The sequence below is a fragment of the Phyllobates terribilis genome, unplaced genomic scaffold (genome assembly GCF_046119375.1).
Source record: "Phyllobates terribilis strain yellow unplaced genomic scaffold, ASM4611937v1 Scaffold_8__6_contigs__length_399053987, whole genome shotgun sequence".
Taxonomy (NCBI): Eukaryota; Metazoa; Chordata; class Amphibia; order Anura; family Dendrobatidae; genus Phyllobates; species Phyllobates terribilis.
Window position 1 is genome coordinate 243,954,259 of NW_027362768.1, and position 27,489 is coordinate 243,981,747.

The 27,489-nt window shown below is 48.9% G+C and overlaps 1 protein-coding gene across 1 annotated transcript in view; it reads left to right on the forward strand.

Annotated features, from left to right (window-relative positions):
* The window catches only part of PDE4DIP (phosphodiesterase 4D interacting protein), a 738,656-nt gene that overhangs the window by 233,032 nt on the left and 478,135 nt on the right, over positions 1–27,489 (forward strand). The window contains exon 5 of the mRNA XM_073644096.1: positions 3,714–3,873. Coding sequence (XP_073500197.1) covers positions 3,714–3,873 — 160 coding nt within the window. The remainder of the gene's footprint in view (positions 1–3,713; positions 3,874–27,489) is intronic.

Below are 27,489 nucleotides of genomic sequence, written 5' to 3' on the forward strand. Positions count from 1 at the left end.
GCTCTGCTATCCATAGGGCGGCTGGGCTGTCACTCACAGCACTGACAGCCCAACGCCCCTGCTCTCCATAGGGCAGCTGAGATGTCACCGCACTGACAGCCCGATACGCCCCTGCTATCCATATGGCGGCTGAGCTGTCACTCACAGCACTGACAGCACGACATGCCCCTGCTATCCATAGGGCGGCTGAGCTGTCACTCACAGCACTGACAGCCCGATACGCCCCTGCTATCCAGAGGGTGGCTGAGCTGTCACTCATAGCACTGACAGCCTGACACACCCCTGCTATCCATAGGGCGACAGAGCTGTCACTCACAGCAGTGACAGCCCGATACGCCCCTGCTATCCATAGGGCGGCTGAGCTGTCTCTCCCAGCGTTCATAGGACACAGTGAGTTGCGGGATCATGACTAGAATCAGTGTAAAAAGCAATCACAATATACATTTATGCTAGCAATATTTTAAAGTCTGCCTTATTTTAAATGAATTATTATTATTAATATTTATTTTATAGCGCCATTTATTCCATGGCACTTTACATGTGAAAAAGGGGTATACATACAAGAACAATCACAATAATCTTGAACACAATGTGACAGCGACTGGTACAGGAGGAGCGAGGACCCTGCCGCGAGGGCTCACAATCTACAAGAGATGGGTGAGGATACAGTAGGTGAGGGTAGAGCTGGTCGTGCAGCGGTGGTCACTGCAGGTTGTAGGCTTGTCGGAAGAGGTGGGTCTTCAGGCTCCCTTTGAAGGTTTCCACGGTCGATGAGAGTCTGATGTGTTAGAGAGTTCCAGAGTAGGGGGGAAGCACGGGAGAAATCTTGTATGCGATTGTGGGAGGAGGAGATAAGAGGGGAGTAGAGAAAGAGATCTTGTGAGGATCGGAGGTTGCGTGCGGGTATATAACGGGAGACTAAGTCAGAGATATATGGAGGAGATAGGTTGGGAATGGCTTTGTATGTCATGGTTAGGGTTTTGAACTGGAGTCTCTGAGTGATGGGGAGCCAGTGAAGAGATTGACAGAGAGGAGAGGCCGGGGAATAGCGGGGGGACAGGTGGATTAGTCGGGCAGCAGAGTTTAGGATGGATTGGAGGGGTGCGAGAGTGTTGGAAGGGAGGCCACAGAGCAGGAGATTGCAGTAGTCAAGGCGGGAGATGATGAGGGCGTGTACAAGTGTTTTTGCAGATTCATGGTTGAGGAATGTGCGGATCCGGGAGATGTTTTTGAGTTGGAGTCGGCAGGAAGTGGAAAGGGCTTGGATATGTGGTTTGAAGGAGAGTTCAGAGTCCAGGGTTACCCCAAGGCAGCAAGCTTGAGGGACTGGGGAGAGTGGGCAGCCATTGACATTGATAGATAGGTCAGTTGGGGGGGTTGAATGAGATGGCGGAAAGATGATGAATTCTGTTTTGTCCATGTTAAGTTTTAGAAATCTAGCAGAGAAGAAGGATGAAATAGCAGACAGACATTGTGGGATTTGGGTTAGTAAGGAGCTGATATCGGGTCCAGAGAGGTAGATCTGTGTGTCATCAGCATAGAGGTGATAATGAAAGCCATGAGACTCTATGAGCTGTCCCAGGCCTAAGGTGTAGATGGAAGAGAAAGGGAGAAAAAGCGCGCTATGTGAAGGACCTGATAGGTAGATGTGACGGAAACAGCCAAAAGGCCACTCACCTATTGGAGTTGTGTACCCCTGCACAACTCCGGTGTTAGTGTGAGGATGGAAGGAGCAGGCACGTCTCACCGCAAGGTATAGATAGCTTGGCACACCACGTGCTGCAGACAGCTGCTCGTGCTCACCGCTTCCAGGTTCCAAAATTGCAGGCCACGTGTCCACCCACAGATCACGTGACTCAGGATCAGATGTGCATCACCACAGGTCCTGAATGTGAGGAGAGTGCAGTCCCCAACCGCAGGTCCTGAGTTGAGCAGCCAAAGGGGAATTTTATAGTGGGGGGATTTGAGAATGATTAACTAGAAGCTGCTGCTGCCGCTGACCCCCAAAGGGGGACTGAAAGTGGTCCAAATTGAATAAAATAAAAAAGCGGTCTATAGGGCGCTAAAAGAATGAACTCTAGAGGTGAAAAAAATTTTAGGGCTAAAAAATAAATTTAATGAGCCCTTTCCACAACGCGTTTCGATAGTAAACCATCTTCCTCAGGTGGTACAAGGGTATGAGCACAAACATAAAATATATATAGACAAAGATTCACAGTGATTGGTTGATACTAATTAGTTAACCTGGGTCCAAACAAAGGAAACCCTTCATGTGCTGGTGCGAAGTGTCCACATTGGTTTCACATAAGCCACCTTCACATGAATACAAAGTATCAAAAACACAATGGATAAGGTATAGAGTATGGCAATACATGTTGATAAACAGTTATACAAAAATACATCTGTAGTGCCTACATCAATTTAATAGAAATCACCTACACATAAATACAAAAAAATCGAAACATATTAAGTGAAATATAGAATGAAGTAATACATGTTAAAAAACAGTTATTCAAAACTGCATCATAAAAAAGGCGGAAAAAAAACACATTTAAAACATAGCAATAATAATTCCATTAGAAAGGAGAAGGAAATGACCTTAAGACCTGGTTACATTTTCAAGGGCCAAATTCAGACCCTCAGGGGCCAACGTGCCCAACTTGAAGATCCAAAAACTTTCTTTATTAATCAAACTCACTAATCGGTCGGGGACAGTATCAGGTATGTGGTCTATAATAGTAAGCCTCATATCTCCTGGATCTTTTTGATGAACAATGCTAAAATGTTTGGATACGCTGTGTAATTGATAACCTATCCGAATGTTATGTCTATGTTTATTTAGACGTGTGAGCATAGTTTGTATCATTCGACCCACGTACTGGAGGTTGCAAGTGCACTCAAGTAAATAGATCACATGTGTCGACTGACAATTCACATTGTGTTTGATAGAGAATTTTTCCTGTGGTATATGATGAAAAATTCTTTTGATTACCATTTTGAATGACTCTACAACATAAACATTTAGGCATATTACACGGAAGACACCCCGAACAGATGCCCTCTTGTGAGGGTTGTATTCTAGATTTTTTTTCTCTTTTTTATGATGCAGTTTTGAATAACTGTTTTTTAACATTTATTACTTCATTCTATATTTCACTTAATATGTTTTGTAGTATCCAGTTACCTTCAGTTCACTTCAGGTTCAATTCATGTTTCTCACACTTCAGCAATGGACACTTAAGGTGATGGACACAGACTAAAGTCTAACACAGACTCCTGGCTCACAATATATTTGTAACAGAATGCATTCAGCTGTGAACCAGAGGGGAGTGGTCTGTGCTCATCTTGATCAGCTGATTAAGGCTGAACCAGATGGTGGATACTCAAAGGCTAAGTAAATAAGGTCATAAATGAAAGTGGGGGGTAGCTGGTGTAACTTGAAGAATATACCATTAGTAAATAGGAGCAGGGAGGTATAGAGAAGGCTGCATGGAAATCAGGATGGGAAAGTTGGGTCACGTACCATTAGTAAATAGGAGCAGAGAGGTATAGAGAAGGCTGCATGGAAGTCAGGACGGGAAAGTTGGGTCACGTACCTGTAAGAGGAATGGATAAACAGAGATGCTGATTAGAGTGGTATGTGAATGTGATTCTTTGTTGTTTTATCCTAAATGATTTATAAGGATAACTTCTGTAATATTTTGTCTTATCAGGATGATCCAACAGATGACTCTCATACTTGACAATAAGGACTCTCTCATTAACCAATTAACAGAGAAGAATCAGAATCTCATGAACCATCAAATTAAAGACCTGGAAATGTCAATGCAGGAGTTAAACAATGCTTTGCAAGAAAAGGAAAATGACATTAAGGTAGAAAAACATTTATCTACTGTAAACTGATACTAAGAACATGTTAATTATTGTACTCTATACGGTATACAGAGAATATGGCATATTTGATTACTTTCTTAATAACAGTATCTCTAATCATAATGTTACCTTTATTAGGTATGTTCAGCAGTTTTCGCCTTAAGTGACATTATGCTAAGTTTAAATTACCTTAAGGCTAAGTGCTCACGATGCAGAAATGCTGCATATTTTTTCCGCTTCTCCCTGGCATGAAAAACGCATGTGGATTTTACATGCGTTTTTCCTGCCAGGTAAAAGCGTTTGTCAAGCGTTCTTCACATGCATTTCTGCATGCAGGTTATCAAGCAGTTTTCCAAGCGATTTTAGCATCACTTTGAAAAGTGCTTGACCACTTGGTCACACTATATAAATCCATGCAACCTGCATGGATTTACATAGTGTGACCAAGTAATAGTTAAAAAAAAAGAATAAGAATGGTAAAAAATGAAAAATAAAGATTATACTTACCTTCTGATGGCCCCCGGTGTTTTCTTTGCTACATCCGGTCTGTTGTATGGATCACGGTGGTGTGAAAGGACCCGCCGACGTCAGCGGTCGCGTGACCTATCACATGACTAAATGACATCACTGCAGGTCCTTTTAGACCATCGCGAGCTGTACAAGAGACCGCACGCATCGCTGAGGCTATCGGGGGCCACCGGAAGGTAAGTATAATCATATTTTTAGACGCCTCCCCATTACTAACCTGGGCTTGATGTCAGCTAGCATTATAAGCTGACATCAACCCCTGCCCTATTACCCCACTGCCACCGCTACAGGGCAGTGGGAAGAGCGAGGCTAAGTGCCAGAATTGGCACATCCTATGGATGCGCCATTTCTGGGGCGGCTGAGGGCTGGTGTTTTTAGCCTGAGAGGGGGCCAATATTCATGGCACCCTTCCTGGGCTATTAATATCAGCCCCCAGCTGTCTGCCTAGCCTTTGCTAGCTATTAAAATAGGGGGACCCCACGTCATTTTTTTTTGGGTCCCCCATTTTAATAGCTAGTAAAGGCTAGGTATTCAGCTGGGGGCTGATATTAGTAGCCTGGGAAGCTCTGTGGGTATTACCCCCTTCCCAGGCTTCAAACATCTGCCCCAGCCGTCTGCTTAACCTCCGCTTGAGACTATAATTACGGGGAACCCCACGCCAATTTTTTTTTAAATAAATCCTTTATTTTAACACTAAATGACAAGTACAGTAACCAACACTGTCACTGTACTCATTATATATGTGACTTACATGTTTCTATCTATCTAATCTATGTGTGATGCTCTATTCTTTCTGTTCTAAATTGTCGGGTACCGATGTTATAACTGTATGCGGCTGCTGAATTGCCGGCTTTTCATGTTTCACTGAGCACTGTTCCCATCGATTTGAGCAATCGCTGTAATGCCACAACCACCACGGCATTACAGTGAGTGGCAGGCAATCCCTGCATGTTGATTGGCGCTCAGCCCAACCATCGCGCAAGTACTCGGCGAGCTCCGAGCATCTCGAGTACTGAGATGCTCGGGCGAGTACCGAGCAATGGCGAGCATGCTCACTCATCACTAGTGATGAATAATTTTGATTGCAACTGTGTATGTTCAAAACAAGGCTGTTATATAGCAAAGTATCAATGGATTAAAATAATTTACATACATGATATCAGCCACATTAGCAACATCGAGATTTGCACTTAAATGGGTTGTCCACTACTAGCTTCAGTATTCCACCACAACAGAATTTGCGGCGACAGTCACATAACACAACAGTGTGACTTGATTTCCAACATTGATCATATATGTGTGACGATTACTTCTAACTGAGTGTCTGGATACAGTGAATGACAGTTCTACCATCCAATCAAGGAATGAGTTAGCTGTCAGTATGGTGATGGACAGTTCAGCCGCCCAATCGGATGCTGGGGCATGCTGAGCTGTCGGTGTCTGGAGTGACAGTTTAGCTGTCCAATCAAGACCAGGGTATGCTGGTACTCTTGTCCAGAGTGATTTCCTGGTTATTTAACCAGCTCTCTGTCTTTGAATGCTGCCAATTGTAGCTTTGTTCAAGAAGGGTGTGCTTACTCTGTGCTCCTTGTCTGGTATAATGATCTTTGCTGCTCAACCTAGGATTTGTCTTGACCATCTGTTTGCCTAGCCCTTTTGTTGTGATCCACTATCTTCTTGGAATATTGACCTCGGACTGTTTCCTAACTACGCCTTTGTGTCATCCCTTTGTCTCTTTGCTTTTGACCTTGGACTACTTGACTACCCAGCCTCAGGGCTTATCCGTGAGTAGTGACTAGTGTCATATTACAATTGGCCTGTCCTTCTTTTCCACCAGTATGGATCCTATTCGTACACTGTGCGATCAGGTGACAAATTTGACCCAGGTGGTTCAGGATCTGGTCAGGTAGCACCAGAGACTTGAAAAGTTGCAATCCCAGTTGCCGGGTCAGTTTTCTAGCGTGATGGATGTTTCCCAGAGCCCTCCGATGCCAGCAGTAGCTTTCACACATGTATCTTCTAATGTGCAGTTAGTTTCTCCCAAACCAGTAATGGCCCGCCCTGATGAATTTTCGTTGGAGAAAAACCAATTTAGGGTATTCAGGCAGAGCAGTAGGCTATATTCTACCCTGAGACCCCTGTCATCAGGGAATGAGTCCCAGTGGGTGGGAATAATCATGTCCTTACTGCAAGACTTGGGCACTTTATTTGTCCCCCCCAAGGCCCAGAACAGTCTTCTTTTAATGTTTTTTTACACCTTAGGGTTAATCTATGACTAACCTGACTGAGTCTGGGTTGCAGAGGCAAAGATCATAAACCTAACACAGGGGGGCCGCCCTGCTGAGGACTAGTACAGAGGTCCATTGAAGTTCTGTGGAACGATGTAGCTCTCTGTTGTCAGTTTCACTGAGGCCTTTCATATATACTTAAGGACCCTCTAGCTCTGCATACTCCACCTTGGTCCTAGGGAGAGGTCATGACAAGGCTGTTCAGTTGTATCGCATGATTTGGGAGAGTGTGATGAGCGACAGGAGGTTTCGGTCATTTTCCCCGTATCTGGCCACCTACCAGAGGCAGAAACAATGGAAGTTGGAGTTGTCAGCTCTCGGACCATTCAGAGGAGGTGTGGGCGAGATCTCAGACTCTGCTTCTACTGTGGTCATGCTGGGCATCTTCTCAAGAACTGTTTGATATGCCCTCAAGCAAGGAGGTCGTTGGACAAATGCCTAACTCTAGGTGATTGTCGAGGAGGTCAGACAAAGTACTGCTGAATGTGGAACTACTTTTTAATTATCAGAGGTAGCTTTCATTGATTGTGGGTCTGCTGACAACTTCATTGATTCAGGACTGGTCCTGAGATTAGGATTAGGGACAGTTAGGTTGGAAAGACCCATTCAAATAGTTGCCATTAATAGGACACCATTACTCCAGAACTTTGTCCAACTGATAATGGTGGAATTCACTCTTAAACTGGGAAAACTTCACTTTGAGTTAATTTCCTGTTATGTTTTGGATAATTTACCAGCTGGGTTGGTATTGGGGTTTTATGGCTGCATATTCGCAATCCTGTTATTGATTGGTGCTGGAAGGATATTGTTAAAGGGAACCTGTCGTGTCCTTTTTAGCATGTAAACTGTCCCCAGTGCGTGGCTAGTGATGCAATGTGCACCACTAACACATTTTTTTCATTAAAAACGGAGGTCTAATCATGTAAAAAGCACTTTATATAGTTAGATTGTACCAGCTCGTTTAGTCATAGGGGTGTGCTTGTCGCCGCCAACGCAATTTGAATGATGTTCCTGGATTTGCGCCTACATCACTCAAATAACTTTGAAAAATCCTGCGCTTGCGCAGTGTCGATCATGGAGCCGTGCTTGCGCAGTGTTGATCTGGGAGTCGCGCCTTGTGGGGTGCAGATGATTTTCCATAACAGCTGGGTACCTGCTAAAAACCCCATACATGTCATAATGGTTCTTCTATGAAATACACAGTAATTCTTTGTAAGAGAAGCGGGAACATCCACTTATAAAACCAGCGTCCTTTACTTCAGATTCATTAAAAGCTGTTCTGTTGGTTCATGTGCGCATCTCTGACTCGTTTCCGGTGTCACCGCCCTTAGTCATAGAGATAGTTTATAACATTGCATGTGTATTATATTATTTAAAACCAAGATCAACCAATCAGAAGCCACGATGCATAATGCATTGCAAATTGATTAAACATATTTAGTTACATACAAATATTAGCCATTAGTACAATAGCATCGTATCATTTTGATAATTCATACCATTTGGTTGCTTAGCATTCATTTTTAAGATCCAATACATTTTCGTCAGGAATCGTTTTTATTGCCAATTGCCACCTCTTTCTGGACAGAAAAGCTTATCTTTCAAAAAACAATTAAAACTTTCTAAATTCCCTTTGTGGATTTCGGAAAAAAGTTTCACACAACTCACAAAGAAATCTTCCCTCCACTTTTATGGCCGATAATTGTTGGAATAGGCTCGCTTAATGAAGGTCTCAGTTTGAGTGGATGAACACCAGCGTCCAGTGGAACATATAACTTTCTGAAGGATACCAATATGGTATTAAGGGCTATGGACAAGATGGTGTGGAATGAGAAATGTACTTGCATCTTATGTGATGTCATCAATTTGTATTCGTGCAAAAATCCAAGGAAATACGAGGCACTAGAAAACTTCTTATAGGGATGAAATATAACTTTTATTCTGTCTTTAAAAGCATATGGCAGTAGTTACAAATGAGGTAGATGAATCAAGCAACGTTTCGGCCATGATAGGCCTTTCTCAACCCAAAATTACAAATTAAAAAAAGTCAGCCATAACATTATAACATCCACTGAACTCAACAATTTGTATTCGTGCATTCCACACCATCTTGTCATAAAAGCTGTGGAATTCCATCTTAACCATTTTAGCACATATAATGATGATTTGAAGCAATTTATTATCATGGCTATAGATTAGACTCTCCAGATAGAAGGAGCACTGATGGGGTCTCAGTTTTCCCCATCGCTAGCAATCCTATTTGTCTCATGGTGGGAAAAAAATGTAATCTACAATCCATCTGCATCATACTTGATCTGGTATGGCCACTGTGTGGATGATATTTAATCATATGGAGGGGTGAGGTAGCAACCATACCAGATTCTGTTAAATATCTAAATAGCAATGAGCTGAATTTATGCTTCACGGCCACATATTTTAAAATGTCCATTCAATTTTTGGATATTGAATTAAAAGGTGATCTTTATTTGGGTAATATTCACACCTCAATTTTCAGCAAGCCAGTAAGTGGCAACACAGTATTACAAGCAGATAGTTGCCTTACCCAACATACACTCAAAGCAGTACCATACAGAGAATTTTTAAGAGCAAAATGGATTTGTGCTGAAGAAAGTAATTTAAAACAAAAGAACGTATCAACATCAGGAACAGACTAAAAGATAGAGGAGATAAGAATAATACAATCAATAATTCCATAAAATAAGTCATGGATAAAAAAAGAGAAAATCTATTAAATTCCCAAAATACACACAAAAAAATTGCTGATAGTAAAATACCAATTTTTAGCACCCCAAATAGTCCACAATATAATGACATAAAAATACCAACAACAAGAGATTGTGCTAGGACCAATAACAATCACAAATTAAGTATAAAGTCCATGACCTTTATTAAACAAATAATTAAAAATACATAAAAAGATAAATAAAAAACATTCCAAAATACAGACTAAAGACAAAGAGGTGGATGAGTGCTGTGGGAGCCCTGATGATCAACATGCATACAGATAACTGCAGAATGACATACTAGTAACACTGCAAGTGCATATATTTGTAGATAAATACATATAAATATAAAGGATTTGTCAGTCACTCAATGCATATGGTCATAAAAACAGTTCATAAATAAGTATCTTGAAAATTCATACATCCCACAGTAAAGTATAGCAATGATGAATGAAATTACATGTGCTTATACTCACCCACCAAAACCCAACACACGTTTCACAACTGCTTCATCAGGGGGCAGATAAGAAGGGGACAGATAAGGACTGATTCAAGGGGAACAGCAAGGTACGTGCCCCAGCATCTTCGCCATCTAAAGTAACCTGGGGAGCAGGGACAGCTAGGGCGCCCCTAGTGTTAGGGACAGGGTAGGAAAGGCTGGAGTACCCACTAACTCAGATAGGAGCCGGTTCGTCCATGAAGAATCCCCTTTGCAGTCGGAGGTGGAAGAGTTTCCCTTGTGTGTCCTTGCTGGCGATGAGGACGAGACAGTGACCCATGATGATGAGATTTCGTAATTGGGAGTTTCTGGGGGGATTTTGGGACTGCTCAAATGGAGGACCTTACGTTAGAAGGGCCATGGGACAATGTGACTGTGATAAATGGGGTCACTTAAAAGCCGCGGGCTGACACCAGGTTTCTGTCATGCCAGGTGTGAATGTAATACAGGGGGTGTGATGAAAGCCGGCCGGTGGGTGCAGCTCTCTGGCGCCCCCTTACCTCTCAGGTCAGTCAAGGTACTGCACCTAGAGAAAGTAGTGCCAGGTAGCTGCAACCAGCGCAGGGAACACGGTAGTGTGTTATCCCTTCAACGTCACTACACAGCACAACTCGCTAGCGCCCTCTTAGCCTCAGGTCAGTCAAGGAACTGCACCTAGGATAAGCGGTCGCCAGAGAGACTGTCCTGTAACCTACTGGGTATCGGGGCCCTCTGTAGTGAGGGCGGTATATATATCTTCCTTGGCCGCGCCAGGAATATATATATCTGAACCTCCGACCGTCACTACCAGCCTTCCCCAATCCCCAGTTGGTATGCTGCCACCAGTCCCTATTTTAGATATACGCCCAGTCCGTGAATGGGCCTATATCGGGTCAGGAACCAACCCTGGGTAGCGTTTTTGGCTTGAGCCGAGCTCACACGGACGTGCGTTCGTTATGCAGAATAAAAGGCAGGCCCACAATTACTTGAGGTAATTGATTATAATAATACACTAGATACACGATATACAACTAAATATACACAGGTATAAGGTCAGGCTAAACTATACAACAATGGAATACAACACACAGAATCACCACAGCATATCAGTTACCGGTTTCTTGATTTTCTTGTGACGCAGGGAGAGGATTCTGCGGTCGCAGGCACGGTTCTTTGTTACAGGCTGAGGCCTACCACCGCATGGTCAAACTGCTCCTCCCCTTGGTGGCCTCAGCTGGTGCTCAGATGTTCAGCACCCCACTCTTGGGTCAAGACTGACTTATCTCTTGTCTGTCCTGCTATCTTACCTGCCCCGTCCCGCCCACTGCTGGTGAGGTCAGCTGGCTCAGTCTCCACCCTCAGGTCTAACTTCGATCAGAAGCCCAAATTCTATGGAACCCAATAACTTCTTCTGGGATGGTCTCATGATACCCCCAGGGGTTCCCATGGATTCGGGCCGCCGTAACCGACCTTTTGATATCAATTATGATACCATACGGTCCTCAGGAATGGCTCCGCGCTATATCTTGGCTTCCAGAGCACGTACAAACGTCTACCGCGGAGGCTTGTGTGCGCAATGGCTCCGGGACGCCGTGATATTTTTTTATTGGCCCATCCCATGCAACATGCGTGTACTTTTCATGTTTCTATATCTTATGCCTCCATGCTTGTGACAGACAAAGAAACTAGTCCTATGGGACAAATGGTCAGGTACAGATAGACGAAGCACCCCCCCCTGCTGGCTGTGTTTCCTCTCGAAGTCTTTGAAGCTCCTAGCATTCAAGTGTTAAGTAGGCTTCTTATCTTACAGGAGCCTGGATGGGGGGAAACTATCTAGTTGACGTTTTAACAGAAGGTCCCAAGGGTGGGGGCTGCTGAAGTGTGGCCATCCCTGGATATGATTTATCATTACCAAGATGGCGGCTACAGGTTCATCACACCTCCCCCTATACGAGGGCGCGAGGGGGTAGCACATTCCTGTGTTCCCCCGTGCGTCCTTCTGCACCCTCCCCTTGCCGGGATAACCCGTCAGCGTTACCGTGGTCACGGCCTCTTCTGTGGCGAATGGAGAAGTGGTACTGCTGGAGAGCGAGGCTCCAGCGTAGCAACCTGCCATTCGACCCAGAGACCGTGTGTAACCAGCTGAGGGGGTTGTGGTCCGTCTCCACGGTGAAATGGCTCCCGTACAAGTAGGGCTGCAGACGCTGCAGGGCCCATACAATTGCCAGGCATTCTTTTTCCACCGTGGAGTAAGCCACCTCCCGGGGCAGTAGCTTCCTGCTCAGGTACAAGACAGGATGTTCCTGGCCTGTCGTGTTGACCTGACTTAGCACAGCACCGAGGCCAAAGTCACTGGCGTCGGTCTGTACCACAAACGGCCGGTCGAAGTCGGCAGCTTGCAGTACAGGGGAGCTACTTAGGGCGGCCTTGAGTGCCCCGAAAGCTGTCTCGCAGGCGACTGTCCAGTCGACTGCGGCGGGCAGCTTCTTCTTGGTGAGGTCCGTCAGGGGCTTGGCCAGGGTGCTATAGTGTGGGACGAACCTCCTATAGTACCCGGCGGTCCCCAAGAAGGACATCACCTGCTTTTTGGTCCTAGGAGTGGGCCAGGATGCGATGGCATCCACTTTCCCCGGTTCTGGCTTCAGAACCCCCCCGCCTACCCGGTGACCCAGGTAGAGGACCTCACTCATGCCCAGCTGGCACTTTTCCGGCTTGATGGTCAAGCCTGCCCGGTGGATCCGACCGAGCACCTGCCGCAGGTGCTCTAGGTGATCCTCCCAAGTGGGACTGAAGACTGCAATATCGTCCAAGTACGCAGCCGCGTACCCTTCAAGTCCCTCAAGCAGCGTATTGACCATCCGCTGAAAAGTGGCAGGGGCATTCTTCATGCCGAATGGCATCACTGTGGACTCGTACAGTCCAAAAGGGGTGATAAAGGCAGAGCGTTCCCTTGCCGCGGGGGTCAGAGGAATCTGCCAGTACCCCCGGCTCAGATCCATGATGGTCAGGTACTTAGCCCCGGCCATCCGATCGAGCAGGTCATCGATGCGTGGTATGGGGAACGCATCGGTGGCCGTTACAGCGTTGAGCCCCCGGTAGTCCACGCAGAACCGTGTAGTTCGGTCCTTCTTTGGTACGAGGACTACAGGCGAGGCCCACGCGCTGCTGGATGCCTGGATCACCCCCAGCTTCAGCATCTCGTCTATCTCTTGGCGCATGTTTCCCTGCACCTCGAAAGAGACCCGATATGCTGAACGCCGGATCGGCGGGTGATCGCCAGTGTCCACGTCGTGGACAGCCATCTCAGTCCTTCCGGGCAGGCTGCTGAACAGCCCCCGGAAGGGGTGCAGGGTGGTCCCCAGCTGGGACCGTTGGTCCTCCGTGAGCTGGTGGCCAACCCCCACATCCTCGATGGACCCACCCGCCTTGGCTTGGGTGAGCAGATCCAGGAGGGTTTCTACCTCTCCTTCCTCGGGAAGGTTGCACACTGGGTGGGCAGTCGCTTCCCGCTCATGATGAGCCTTCATCATGTTCACGTGGAAGGCCTTCCTCCTTCCACGGGCGTGATCCAGGGTGACCAGATAGGTGACGGCATTGAGTTTCTGGTGCACGAAGTAGGGACCTTCCCAGGCTGCCTGAAGCTTGTTCTGTGGTACGGGGACCAGTACCCACACCTTTTGACCCACCTGGTAGGTCCTCTCACAAGCATTCTGGTCGTACCACCGCTTCTGGTCGGCCTGGGCCTGGGCCATATTGTCCTGCACCAGCTTTGCCAAGGCCATCATCCTGTCCCGGTGGCGCACGACATACTCGATGACCGACACCTCGGGGGTGGCCAAATCCCCTTCCCATGCTTCCTTCACCAGAGCCAGGGGGCCCCGTACCCGTCGCCCGTACAGGAGCTCAAAGGGGGAGAACCCCGTTGAGGCCTGCGGAACCTCCCGGTAAGCAAATAGGAGGTGTGGGAGGTAACGCTCCCAGTCTCTCCCGTGGGAGTCGACCAACATCTTAAGCATCTGCTTTAAGGTGCCATTGAACCGCTCACACAGGCCATTAGTCTGTGGGTGATACGGGCTGGCCACCAGATGTTGCACCTGCATTTGCTTACAGAGGGACTCCATCAGCCGCGACATGAACTGGGTCCCTCGGTCGGTGAGCATTTCTTGGGGGAAACCCACTCTGGAGAAGATCTCCAGTAAGGCGGTAGCCACCTTGTCGGCCCGAATGGACGACAAAGCTACCGCTTCCGGGTACCGGGTGGCATAGTCCACTACCGTGAGTATGAAGCATTTCCCGGAGTGGCTGGGAGTGGACAGAGGTCCAATAAGATCCACAGCAACCCTCGAGAAAGGCTCTTCGATGATTGGCAGAGTTACCAGTGGGGCTTTGGGGCGCGGCCCCGCCTTCCCCACCCTCTGACAGGTGTCACACGAACGGCAGTAGGCACCCACCGCGGCTCCCATCCCAGGCCAGTAGAAATGCTGAGCTATCCTGGCCTTGGTTTTAGCGATCCCTAGGTGTCCGGCCATCGGAATCTCGTGTGCGATCCGCAACAATTCCGCCCTGAACGGATAGGGTACCACTAACTGTCGGTCCCTGGGCCACGCCTCCGGTGAACCCTGCTGGACCGTTACCCGGTACAGCCGTCCCTGGTCCCAGACCACACGCTCGCAGTCTGACTCCATGGGAGGCTGTGCCGCCTGTTCCTTGAGAGCTTTCAGGCTGTCGTCTGCTTCCAACGCAGCCTGAAATTCCTGACTTGATGTGGCCAGAATCGACGAAACTGCCACATCCTCTGTCAGCCCCTCCGGGCATGTCACCTGGCCGCTGTCTGACCCGGCAGACACTTGGTCAGAAGTGGGGAAGCCGTCGGACCTCTGCAAGGCTCCTTGGGCTCCGGCGCTCCCACTCCTGGTGACAGCGGCTATGACCGCTGTGACCGTGGGTAGTGCCTGCTTCCCCTCTGTTTCTGACCAAGCCGCCCGATCAGGCAGGCTTCCTAGGCCTTTGGACATCTCGGATGTGGGGAACTCCTGCCCTGGGGTCTTACCTGGCGGCTCCTCTCTTGGGACACCCCCACCTCCCATGGCCTGTTCCTCCCCCTGCAGTGGGCCTATACTCAGCAGCCTGGATACCCCTGGGAGCCCTACACTGCCGGTAGCTGCCCCCCTCTCCATCCCTGAGCTTCCCTCTACAGAATCCTGCCCGCCCCCTCCCTCACCGGAGGACAAGAGGTCACGGCACGCCGGCTGAGCACCTCTGCGGGCATCCCCACACTCCCCACCTGCTTTCACTAACCCTGTTTGTGTTGTGTCTGTGCAGGTGTTACCCTCAGGTTTCACTCCCTCCTCCTCAGCAGGACACACACTACATACAACATGGTTGGCATTAGCAGCAGACAAATCAATACACTCTTGGGGGGCCGAACTTGGGGGTTCAGAGGGTACATACTGCGATACTAGACGCCCCAAGTCGGTCCCTAATAAAACATTTGCGGGAATATTTGGCGTTACTCCCACCTCCCGCATCCCCCTTCCGGCACCCCAGTCCAAATACACCATGGCAACGGGAAGTGCCGGCTCCACGCCTCCAACCCCGGAGACGGAAAGAGTCTTTCCTGGTACCAAGTCCTGGGGGGACACCACCTCAGGCCGTACCAGTGTTCGTTCAGCGCCCGTGTCCCGCAGTCCCATGACCGCAGAACGGCCTATGGTGACGGGTTGGATGTTGTCCAGGGACCTACCACCACCCCCTCCCACACACAAAACATTGGGCGCTCTCTGGGACTGGGATGGGGTCTTTTGGCGCTGGGGACACTCAGCCCTAAAGTGTCCTGGTTTGTTGCATAGATGACAACGTCTTACGTCTGGTCCTTGCCTGGAGAGGGCAACAGGGGGATACACCCCTTGTGTTCTAGGGGCCGGGGAAACAGGGGCATGACTGGGCTTACCCCCTCTCCAGGTGCTGCTGGCAGACTTCTTCAGCTCAGGCGCCCTGTTATTGGCATACTCGTCTGCCAGGGCGGCTGTAGCAGAAGCCCCTGTTGGTTTTCGGTCACGGAGGAACTGTCGGAGGTCCTCTGGGCAGTTCCACAAGAACTGCTCCGTGACGAACAGTTCCTGGACCTCCTGGCGGGTAGTAAGCGCTAGACCCGAGGTCCAGTGCTCTGCGGCTCTCAACAGCGCCCGCATATGATCGGTCCAGGTGTCCTTGGGGCCACGCAGCAGGCTCCGGAACTTCTGGCGGTACGACTCGGGAGTGAGGTTGTACTGCCGGATCAGGGCCCGCTTGATGCAGTCGTAGTTCTGTACCTCCCCGGCAGGTAAGTCCCCCAAGGCATCCAGGGACTTACCCCTCAAACGGGGGGTCAGGTATCTGGCCCACTGATCCCGGGCCAGATGGTGCTGAAGACAGGTCCGTTCAAATGCCACCAGAAAGGAGTCCAGGTCCCCATCCTTCTCCAGTAGAGGGAAGTCCTCAGCTCGGACTTTGGACGACTTGGTCTCCTGATGGGTTGGTTGCTCTAGCGGAAGCCCCCGCTGGGCCAGGTCCAGTTGGTGCTGGCGCTCCGCAGCTCGCTCTGCACGCTCCGCAGCCTCCCGGCGCTCTGCAGCTTCACGCTCCGCAGCCTCCCGGCGCTCTGCAGCTTCGCGCTCCTCCTCCGCTGCCTTCTCTGATGCTGCCAGGAGGGTTTTGTAGACGGCATCGCCATGAGACTGGAGACTTGCCATAGCCGCTTGTAAAAGGGCTTGTGATCTGGACAGGCTGGGCTGGGTAGGTGGTGGGCAGCCCACTGCGGGACCGTATACTGGGGACTGGCTCCCTGAGGTGCCCGGGCTGGACTCCTCCTCGCCATGAGTAACAATGTCCTCCCCTCCTGCCACACGGACCGTAGCATTAGCCTCCTGCAGGGTCTTGCTCCTGGTGCCGTCTGCCATCTTGGTAACCGACACCGCTGCAACCCTGAGTTTGCACACACCTTGTTATACTTTTAGCCTGACCGTCTAACGTTGGGCTGACCTTAAGACTCCAGCAGTGGAAGTTACCACTGGCAGTCTTTAGTGCCTGGGAGTAGGGGTCCCACAACACTATTATTCTGCAATCCCACCGCTCTGCCACCAATGTGATGAAAGCCGGCCGGTGGGTGCAGCTCTCTGGCGCCCCCTTACCTCTCAGGTCAGTCAAGGTACTGCACCTAGAGAAAGTAGTGCCAGGTAGCTGCAACCAGCGCAGGGAACACGGTAGTGTGTTATCCCTTCAACGTCACTACACAGCACAACTCGCTAGCGCCCTCTTAGCCTCAGGTCAGTCAAGGAACTGCACCTAGGATAAGCGGTCGCCAGAGAGACTGTCCTGTAACCTACTGGGTATCGGGGCCCTCTGTAGTGAGGGCGGTATATATATCTTCCTTGGCCGCGCCAGGAATATATATATCTGAACCTCCGACCGTCACTACCAGCCTTCCCCAATCCCCAGTTGGTATGCTGCCACCAGTCCCTATTTTAGATATACGCCCAGTCCGTGAATGGGCCTATATCGGGTCAGGAACCAACCCTGGGTAGCGTTTTTGGCTTGAGCCGAGCTCACACGGACGTGCGTTCGTTATGCAGAATAAAAGGCAGGCCCACAATTACTTGAGGTAATTGATTATAATAATACACTAGATACACGATATACAACTAAATATACACAGGTATAAGGTCAGGCTAAACTATACAACAATGGAATACAACACACAGAATCACCACAGCATATCAGTTACCGGTTTCTTGATTTTCTTGTGACGCAGGGAGAGGATTCTGCGGTCGCAGGCACGGTTCTTTGTTACAGGCTGAGGCCTACCACCGCATGGTCAAACTGCTCCTCCCCTTGGTGGCCTCAGCTGGTGCTCAGATGTTCAGCACCCCACTCTTGGGTCAAGACTGACTTATCTCTTGTCTGTCCTGCTATCTTACCTGCCCCGTCCCGCCCACTGCTGGTGAGGTCAGCTGGCTCAGTCTCCACCCTCAGGTCTAACTTCGATCAGAAGCCCAAATTCTATGGAACCCAATAACTTCTTCTGGGATGGTCTCATGATACCCCCAGGGGTTCCCATGGATTCGGGCCGCCGTAACCGACCTTTTGATATCAATTATGATACCATACGGTCCTCAGGAATGGCTCCGCGCTATATCTTGGCTTCCAGAGCACGTACAAACGTCTACCGCGGAGGCTTGTGTGCGCAATGGCTCCGGGACGCCGTGATATTTTTTTATTGGCCCATCCCATGCAACATGCGTGTACTTTTCATGTTTCTATATCTTATGCCTCCATGCTTGTGACAGACAAAGAAACTAGTCCTATGGGACAAATGGTCAGGTACAGATAGACGAAGCACCCCCCCCTGCTGGCTGTGTTTCCTCTCGAAGTCTTTGAAGCTCCTAGCATTCAAGTGTTAAGTAGGCTTCTTATCTTACAGGAGCCTGGATGGGGGGAAACTATCTAGTTGACGTTTTAACAGAAGGTCCCAAGGGTGGGGGCTGCTGAAGTGTGGCCATCCCTGGATATGATTTATCATTACCAAGATGGCGGCTACAGGTTCATCACAGGGGGGAAAGGTGAAGGGAGCCCAGACACTAGGGAAAGGGGAGGTGGTGACCTCCTAAACTGGACTAGCGTCACCCTGTCTTCCCCTACCGTCCCTATACAGCCTCCGCAGCTGTCGCCGATCACGTGCCTCGCCCTACTATCCCTGGCGTAAGGATACAACTGGGTGGTGGAAGGAGATGAGCACTAGTAAACCTCTGCTAGTACTCTAAAGACAAAAGGGGAAGACAACACAGGCGAATTAAAACTTAGCTTTAGAAGAAACTCCAACAGGGCACACAGCCTCTACACTCCAAAGAGGACGCGATGCTAGTCCAGCCAAGCTCCAAGTAGGAATGAGTATAACAGGCGACGCCCAACTAGAGAGATCAGGTACATATACACCCAGGCCAGAAGGAGGTAGTCACTGGGTCCTAAAGTCAAGCTCATATCTAGGAAGCTGTCTGCAATGCCAAACGTGGAGATCTCCTACAGGCCACTGCAGGGCGACTGTCTGTCACCTCCGACACACCCGTGACAGTTTCCTTATTTTGAGTTAATGAGGATTTCTATATTGGGTCACTAAACAGAGAGGGGAAGTGTTACAGCAGCTGTTGGTACCAAGACCCTATAGGAGTAGGGTACTAGACCTAGCCAATTCTCATGTCTTGGGGGGGCATCTGGGCGTAGACAAAACCCAAGAACGGGTCCTTCAATGGTTTTACTGGCCTCGATGTCACCGGGAGGTTGTTAATTATTGTCGGTCCTGTCCTACGTGTCAGTTAACTGCTCCCGTGTCCCTCTTCAGGAGTCCCCATTATAGAGGTCCCGTTTTACCGAACTCCCATATACCTTGTTGGGCCCTTAGTTAAGTCCACCAGGGGTCACCAATACATGCTGATTGTGCTGGACTATGCCACATGGTACCCGGAGGCGATACCATTGAGAAACTCCCCTGCCATGAGCATAGCCCGAGAGCTGGTACATATCTTCTCCCGGACGGGCCTGCAAAGGAGATCCTGACAGACCAGGAAACTCCTTTCATGTCGAAAGTGATGAGGGAGTTGTGTAAGGCTCTTCAGCTTATACAACTCAGGATGTCAGTGTACCATCCGCAGATGGACAGCCTGGTGGAGAGGTTCAACAAGACCCTAAAGTCCATGCTTAAAAAGGTCGTGGAGAAGGATGGCCGAGACTGGGATCGCCTACTCCCCTACCTGCTATTCTCCATTAGGGAAGTTCCCCAGGCTCCTACGGGGTTCTCACCCTTTGAGATGCTTTACAGACGTCACCCTCGGGGACTGTTGGACATTGCAAAGGAGACCTGGGAAGCCGAGGTAACACCCCACTGGAGCATCATCGAGCATGTGGCCCAGATCCAAGACCGGATCACAAAGGTGAATCCGATTGTAAGGGAAAGCCTCCTTCAAGCCCAGGAGGCCCAGGCAAGGGTCTACAATCAGTCGGCAAGACTGAGACAATTTAGCCCTGGAGACTGGGTGTTGGTGTTGATCCCCATGGTGGAGAGTAAATTTCTGGCCAAGTGGCAAGGGCCATATGAGATGGTCGAGAAATTGAGTGACGTCAACTACAAGGTCCACCAACCAGGGAGAAGAAAGTGGTATCAGGTGTACCACATTAACCTGCTCAAACCTTGGCGAGACAGGGAATCGGTGGAAGCTACTTGCCTGGGGGCCCATACTGAAGCACGAATCGAGGATGTTACAGTGGCAGAGACACTGTCACCGGCCCAGAAGCAACAGTGCTGAGAGCTGCTTGACCGGAACCGGGACCTGTTTTCAGAGCTGCCAGGTTGTACGTGGGTGGTCATGCATGAAATCTTGATGGAGCTGCATTTGAGGCCGTATCGGATTCCTGAAGTCCGCCGCGAGGTGATCTCCAAAGAAGTGAGGAGAATGTTGAGCCTGGGCGTCACTGAAGAGTCAAAGAGCGGCTGGTCCAGCCCCATTGCCCTTGTGCCGAAATCGTATGATAAATGGAGGTTCTGTAGTGACTACAGGAAGCTGAATGAGGTGTCAAAGTTTGACGCATAGCCGATGCCCCGAGTCGATGAGCGCATTGAAAGGCTAGGATCAGCCAGATATATCACCACCCTGGTTCGAAAGGGCACTGGCAAATTCTCCTGTCCCCAAGTGCCAAGGAGAAGACAGCCTTCTCTACTCCTGACAAGTGCTTTCAGTACACCAGGATGCCGTTCAGTCAGCAGGTAGCCCGAGCTACCTTCCAGAGGGCCATGGACCAGATTCTAGCCTCTCATAAAAAGTACGCCACAGCTTACCTGGATGACATTGTGATATTCAGCCCAGATTGCGGAAGTCATTTACAGAAGGTCCAGGCAGGTCTGGATGCACTAAGGAAAACAGGGTTTACTATAAACCCAAAGAAGTGCGCCATGGGGAAAGAAGAGGCAAAATACTTGGGCTACATAGTTGGAAGGGGCGAAATAAAGCCGCAAGTAAATAAGGTGGAGGCTATCCGAAATTGTCTGCAACCGAACGTCAAAAAGCAAGTTTGAGCATTTGTTGGAATTGTGGGGTATTATCGGCGATTTATCATGAATTTCGCCAGGATAGCCGCCCCCCTGACTGATCTTCTTAAGGGCACAAAGACATCGATGGCCAAGTGGTGCCCTGAAGCGGAGATGGCATTCCAGGAGTTGAAGCTCACCCTATATAAATAGCCAGTCTTAGTAGCGCCTGACTTCACTAAGGAGTTCGTGGTTCAGACTGATGCCTCCGATGTCGGTTTGGAAGCTGTGTTGTCCCAGGAAATAGATGGGGATGGACATCCAGTGCTTTTCCTGAGTAGGAAACTCTCCTCCTGTGACAAGAACTATGCTATTGTAGAGAAGGAGTTCTTAGCCATCAAATGGGCAATTGAGACTCTAAGATATGGTAGGCCGAAAGTTCAGGCTAGTATCGGATCATGCGCCCCTGAGATGGGTGAGGGAAAGGAAGGGGACGAATGACCAGGTAACTAGGTGGATTCTAGCACTACATGACTTTAACTTTCATGTAGAGCACAGGCCCGGGAAACTACATCGTAGCGCAGATGCCCTGTCCAAACTTCCCTGTTTAGCGAGTGAAGGTGCCAAAACCCCCGGCTTTGGGCAGGGGAGGGGGATATGTGACAAACTCACTGGTAAAGTGCTGGAGGGGAGATATGTTTCCCTGAGGCTATTAGCTTCAGTGGATTAAAACTGTTAAGCTTCCTCCAGCATGTTATTTGCTGAGAGGGGTTAAATCACCATTTGTAAAAGGGCGTGTTTTTATGAGAACAACCATTGAGCAGGCGAGAGGGTGTTCTCAATATCTCCACCCCAGAGTGTGGTCTGGGGCAGGGCCGGCGTCAGCACCCGGCGCACCCGGGCAAATGCCGGGGCCCTGAGCAGGCAGAGGGGCCCACTGGCGGTCGCGCACCCCGCTGGGCTATGGGCGAAGGAGAGCGGTGTCAGCGCCCGCCCTTCTCCGCCGCTTGCTCAGGGCCCCGGCAGGCGGATACTTACCTCTCCCCGTGCCTCCGCAGATCAGCTGTCTTCCTGCTCTGCGCTCCCTGTGACGTCTCAGGTCAGAGGGCGCGGTGACGTCTTTACACCGCGCTCTCCCCTGAGCCGTCACAGGGAGCGCTGAGCGGGAAGACGCCAACAACGCTGGAGTTCGGACCCGAGCAGCAGGCAGCGGGCAGCGGGCAGCAGGTGAGGAGAAGGGAGGTGAGTATTTGATTTTTTTTTCTTAATGTATGGAGGCATGGGGCAGTATAAAGAGAAGGGCGGGGGGCATCCTGCATGGGGCATTATAAAGAGAGGGGGGGACATCCTGCATGGGGCATTATAAAGAGAGGGGGGGACATTCTGCATGGGGCATTATAAAGAGGAGGGGTGACAGCCTGCATGGGGCATTATAAGGTGGGGAACAGCCTGCATGGGGCATTATAAAGAGGGGGGGGGACATCCTGCATGGGGCATTATAAAGAGGAGGGGTGACATCCTGCATGGGGCATTATAAAGAGGAGGGGTGACAGCCTGCATGGGGCATTATAATGTGGGGAACAGCCTGCATGGGGCATTATAAAGGGGGGGGGCAGCCTGTATGGGGCATTATGTGGGGGGTAACAGCCTGTATGGGGCATTATGTGGGGGGTAACAGCCTGCATGGAGCATTATAAGAGGGGGGACAGCCTGTATGGGGCATTATATGGGGACCGGTATCCTGTATGGAGCGTTATATGGGGGCCAGTATTCCGTATGGGGGCCAGTATTCCGTATGGAGCCTTATATGGGGGCCAGTATTCCATATGGAGCCTTATATGGGGGCCAGTATTCCGTATGGAGCCTTATATGGGGGCCAGTATTCCGTATGGAGCCTTATATGGGGGCCAGTATTCCGTATGGGGGCCAGTATTCCGTATGGAGCCTTATATGGGGGCCAGTATTCCGTATGGAGCCTTATATGGGGGCCAGTATTCCGTATGGAGCCTTATATGGGGGCCAGTATTCCATATGGAGCCTTATATGGGGGCCAGTATTCCGTATGGAGCCTTATATGGGGGCCAGTATTCCGCATGGAGCCTTATATGGGGGTCAGTATTCCGCATGGAACCTTATATGGGGGTCAGTATTCCGCATGGAGCCTTATATGGGGGCCAGTATTCCATATGGAGCCTTATATGGGGGCCAGTATTCCGTATGGAGCCTTATATGGGGGCCAGTATTCCGTATGGAGCCTTATATGGGGGCCAGTATTCCGTATGGAGCCTTATATGGGGGCCAGTATTCCGTATGGAGCCTTATATGGGGGCCAGTATTCCGTATGGAGCCTTATATGGGGGCCAGTATTCCGTATGGAGCCTTATATGGGGGCCAGTATTCCGCATGGAGCCTTATATGGGGGTCAGTATTCCGCATGGAACCTTATATGGGGGTCAGTATTCCGCATGGAGCCTTATATGGGGGCCAGTATTCCGTATGGGGCCTTATATGGGGGCTAGTATTCCTTATGGGGCCTTATATGGGGGCCAGTATTCCGTATGAAGCGTTATATGGGGGCCAGTATTCCGTATGGAGCCTTATATGGGGGCCAGTATTCTGTATGGAGCGATTCGCCGGTTTCTGAGCTATTGTGGAATTTACAGTAGATATCACTCATGTAATGTAAGAAGTGAAATCTTTGCATTGTACTATATATATATATATTTCTCTGCGGTATCTCTGCATCATGAATCGTGGTATGTGTTAAAGGGGCTCACTGAGACTCTTTCGCCCGGGGCCCAGAAAAACCTGGAGCCGGCCCTGGTCTGGGGTTTAAATACAAGGCCGGCTGAGGCATTCAGTGTTCAGTGTATTTGGAGAGGCATACTCCAGACAGGAGATGTGTGTTCTGTGCTGACCTGAACCATGTGGAGTTACTAAACTCTGAGCAGGCAGACCCCTGCTAACACAAGGACTATGTTGTGCGTGATCACATTGTTTAATTTGTTTTCCCGTTTTGCCCAAACGGCTGTCTTTATTTTCATGAACTCAATGTTGGTTTATGCCACATTATAATAAGCCAACAAGAGATTTAAAGAGGCAACGTACCTGTGTCTACCTCCGTGTGCAGCTGAGTGAGCGATCTACCACAATATATGTATGAAGAAATAAAAAATAAAAAAAAATAAACATTTGATATCACAGTGTCCATAAAAGTCATACCTATCAAAATATAAAATTAGTTAACGCAATCAATAAACACAGTAAAGAGAAAAATTTGAAACGCCAAAAATGCAATTATTCATGGTCGTTGCAGCATTGCGAAAAACGCAATAGAAAATGATACAGTCATGTGTATTCCAAAATATATTCAATAAAAATGTCAGCTCACCACAAAAAAAAAAACAACACAGCACCATTGACATAAAAATAAAAACGTTACCGGTCTCAGAAAATTGTATCACAAGAGAATACATTTTAAAAAGATGTTTTTTTTACCAGTTAAATACAAAAAAAACATATGTTTAATATTCCTGCAGTCCTACTGACCTGGATAATCATATCACGAGGTCATCTTTACTGCAAAATGTACTGCAGTAAACACAAAACTCAAAAAACAATGTCAAACTTGAAGTTTTTTTTCACAATTTTACTGCACTAGGATTTTTTTCCCCATTTTCCAGTTAATGAAAGAGGAGCAAAAAAAAAATCTAAACTGCAAAAACGGAAATCACCATGTCGGGTAGGGGTTAAGTAGAACGCTTTCTTATTTCATGTTAGTTATCTGTTTGGCATTTGTTATATTTTGGAATTTCTTTAAATATTTTACACAATATAACTGATATATTTATAGAAATAATGGTACAAAATCCAACTGCAATTCTCAGGAGAACAGTCTGTATGGGGATCTCTCCACACATTGTCCTCCTGCTCTGTGTCATAGTGTATGGGGATCTCTGCACACATTGTCCTCCAGCTCTGTGTCATAGTGTATGGGGATCTCTGCACACATTGTCCTCCTGCTCTGTGTCATAGTGTATGGGGATCTCTGCACACATTGTCCTCCAGATCTGTGTCATAGTGTATGGGGATCTCTGCACACATTGTCCTCCAGCTCTGTGTCATAGTGTATGGGGATCTCTGCACACATTGTCCTCCAGCTCTGTGTCATAGTGTATGGGGATCTCTGCACACATTGTCCTCCTGCTCTGTGTCATAGTGTATGGGGATCTCTGCACACATTGTCCTGCAGCTCTGTGTCATAGTGTATGGGGATCTCTGTAGACATTGTCCTGCAGCTCTGTGTCATAGTGTATGGGGATCTCTGTAGACATTGTCCTGCAGCTCTGTGTCATAGTGTATGGGGATCTCTGCACACATTGTCCTCCAGCTCTGTGTTATAGTGTATGGGGATCTCTGCACACATTGTCCTCCAGCTCTGTGTCATAGTGTATGGGGATCTCTGCACACATTGTCCTCCAGCTCTGTGTTATAGTGTATGGGGATCTCTGCACACATTGCCCTCCAGCTCTGTGTTATAGTGTATGGGGATCTCTGCACACATTGTCCTCCAGCTCTGTGTCATAGTGTATGGGGATCTCTGCACACATTGTCCTGCAGCTCTGTGTTATAGTGTATGGGGATCTCTGCACACATTGTCATCCAGCTCTGTGTTATAGTGTATGGGGATCTCTGCACACATTGTCCTCCAGCTCTGTGTCATAGTGTATGGGGATCTCTCCACACATTGTCCTACAGCTCTGTGTTATAGTGTATGGGGATCTCTGCACACATTGTCCTCCAGCTCTGTGTCATAGTGTATGGGGATCTCTGCACACATTGTCCTGCAGCTCTGTGTCATAGTGTATGGGGATCTCTGCACACATTGTCCTGCAGCTCTGTGTCATAGTGTATGGGGATCTCTGCACACATTGTCCTGCAGCTCTGTGTTATAGTGTATGGGGATCTCTGCACACATTGCCCTCCTGCTCTGTGTTATAGTGTATGGGGATCTCTGCACACATTGTCCTCCTGCTCTGTGTTATAGTGTATGGGGATCTCTCCACACATTGTCCTCCAGCTCTGTGTCATAGTGTATGGGGATCTCTGCACACATTGTCCTCCTGCTCTGTGTTATAGTGTATGGGGATCTCTCCACACATTGTCCTCCAGCTCTGTGTCATAGTGTATGGGGATCTCTGCACACATTGTCCTGCAGCTCTGTGTCATAGTGTATGGGGATCTCTCCACACATTGTCCTCCAGCTCTGTGTTATAGTGTATGGGGATCTCTGCACACATTGTCCTCCAGCTCTGTGTCATAGTGTATGGGGATCTCTGCACACATTGTCCTCCAGCTCTGTGTCATAGTGTATGGGGATCTCTCCACACATTGTCCTCCAGCTCTGTGTTATAGTGTATGGGGATCTCTGCACACATTGTCCTCCAGCTCTGTGTCATAGTGTATGGGGATCTCTCCACACATTGTCCTCCAGCTCTGTGTTATAGTGTATGGGGATCTCTGCACACATTGTCCTCCAGCTCTGTGTCATAGTGTATGGGGATCTCTCCACACATTGTCCTCCAGCTCTGTGTCATAGTGTATGGGGATCTCTGCACACATGGTCCTGCAGCTCTGTGTCATAGTGTATGGGGATCTCTGCACACATTGTCCTCCTGCTCTGTGTCATAGTGTATGGGGATCTCTGCACACATTGTCCTGCAGCTCTGTGTCATAGTGTATGGGGATCTCTGCACACATTGCCCTGCAGCTCTGTGTCATAGTGTATGGGGATCTCTGCACACATTGTCCTCCAGCTCTGTGTCATAGTGTATGGGGATCTCTGCACACATTGTCCTGCAGCTCTGTGTCATAGTGTTTAGGGATCTCTCCACACATTGTCCTCCTGCTCTGTGTCATAGTGTATGGGGATCTCTGCACACATTGTCCTGCAGCTTTGTGTTATAGTGTTTAGGGATCTCTCCACACATTGCCCTGCAGCTCTGTGTCATAGTGTATGGGGATCTCTGCACACATTGTCCTCCTGCTCTGTGTCATACTGTATGGGGATCTCTGCAGACATTGTCCTGCAGCTCTGTGTCATAGTGTATGGGGATCTCTGCACACATTGTCCTGCAGCTCTGTGTCATAGTGTATGGGGATCTCTGCACACATTGTCCTCCAGCTCTGTGTCATAGTGTATGGGGATCTCTGCACACATTGCCCTGCAGCTCTGTGTCATAGTGTATGGGGATCTCTGCACACATTGCCCTGCAGCTCTGTGTCATAGTGTATGGGGATCTCTGCACACATTGTCCTGCAGCTCTGTGTCATAGTGTATGGGGATCTCTCCACACATTGTCCTCCTGCTCTGTGTCATAGTGTATGGGGATCTCTGCACACATTGTCCTGCAGCTCTGTGTCATAGTGTATGGGGATCTCTCCACACATTGTCCTCCTGCTCTGTGTTATAGTGTATGGGGATCTCTGCACACATTGTCCTCCAGCTCTGTGTTATAGTGTATG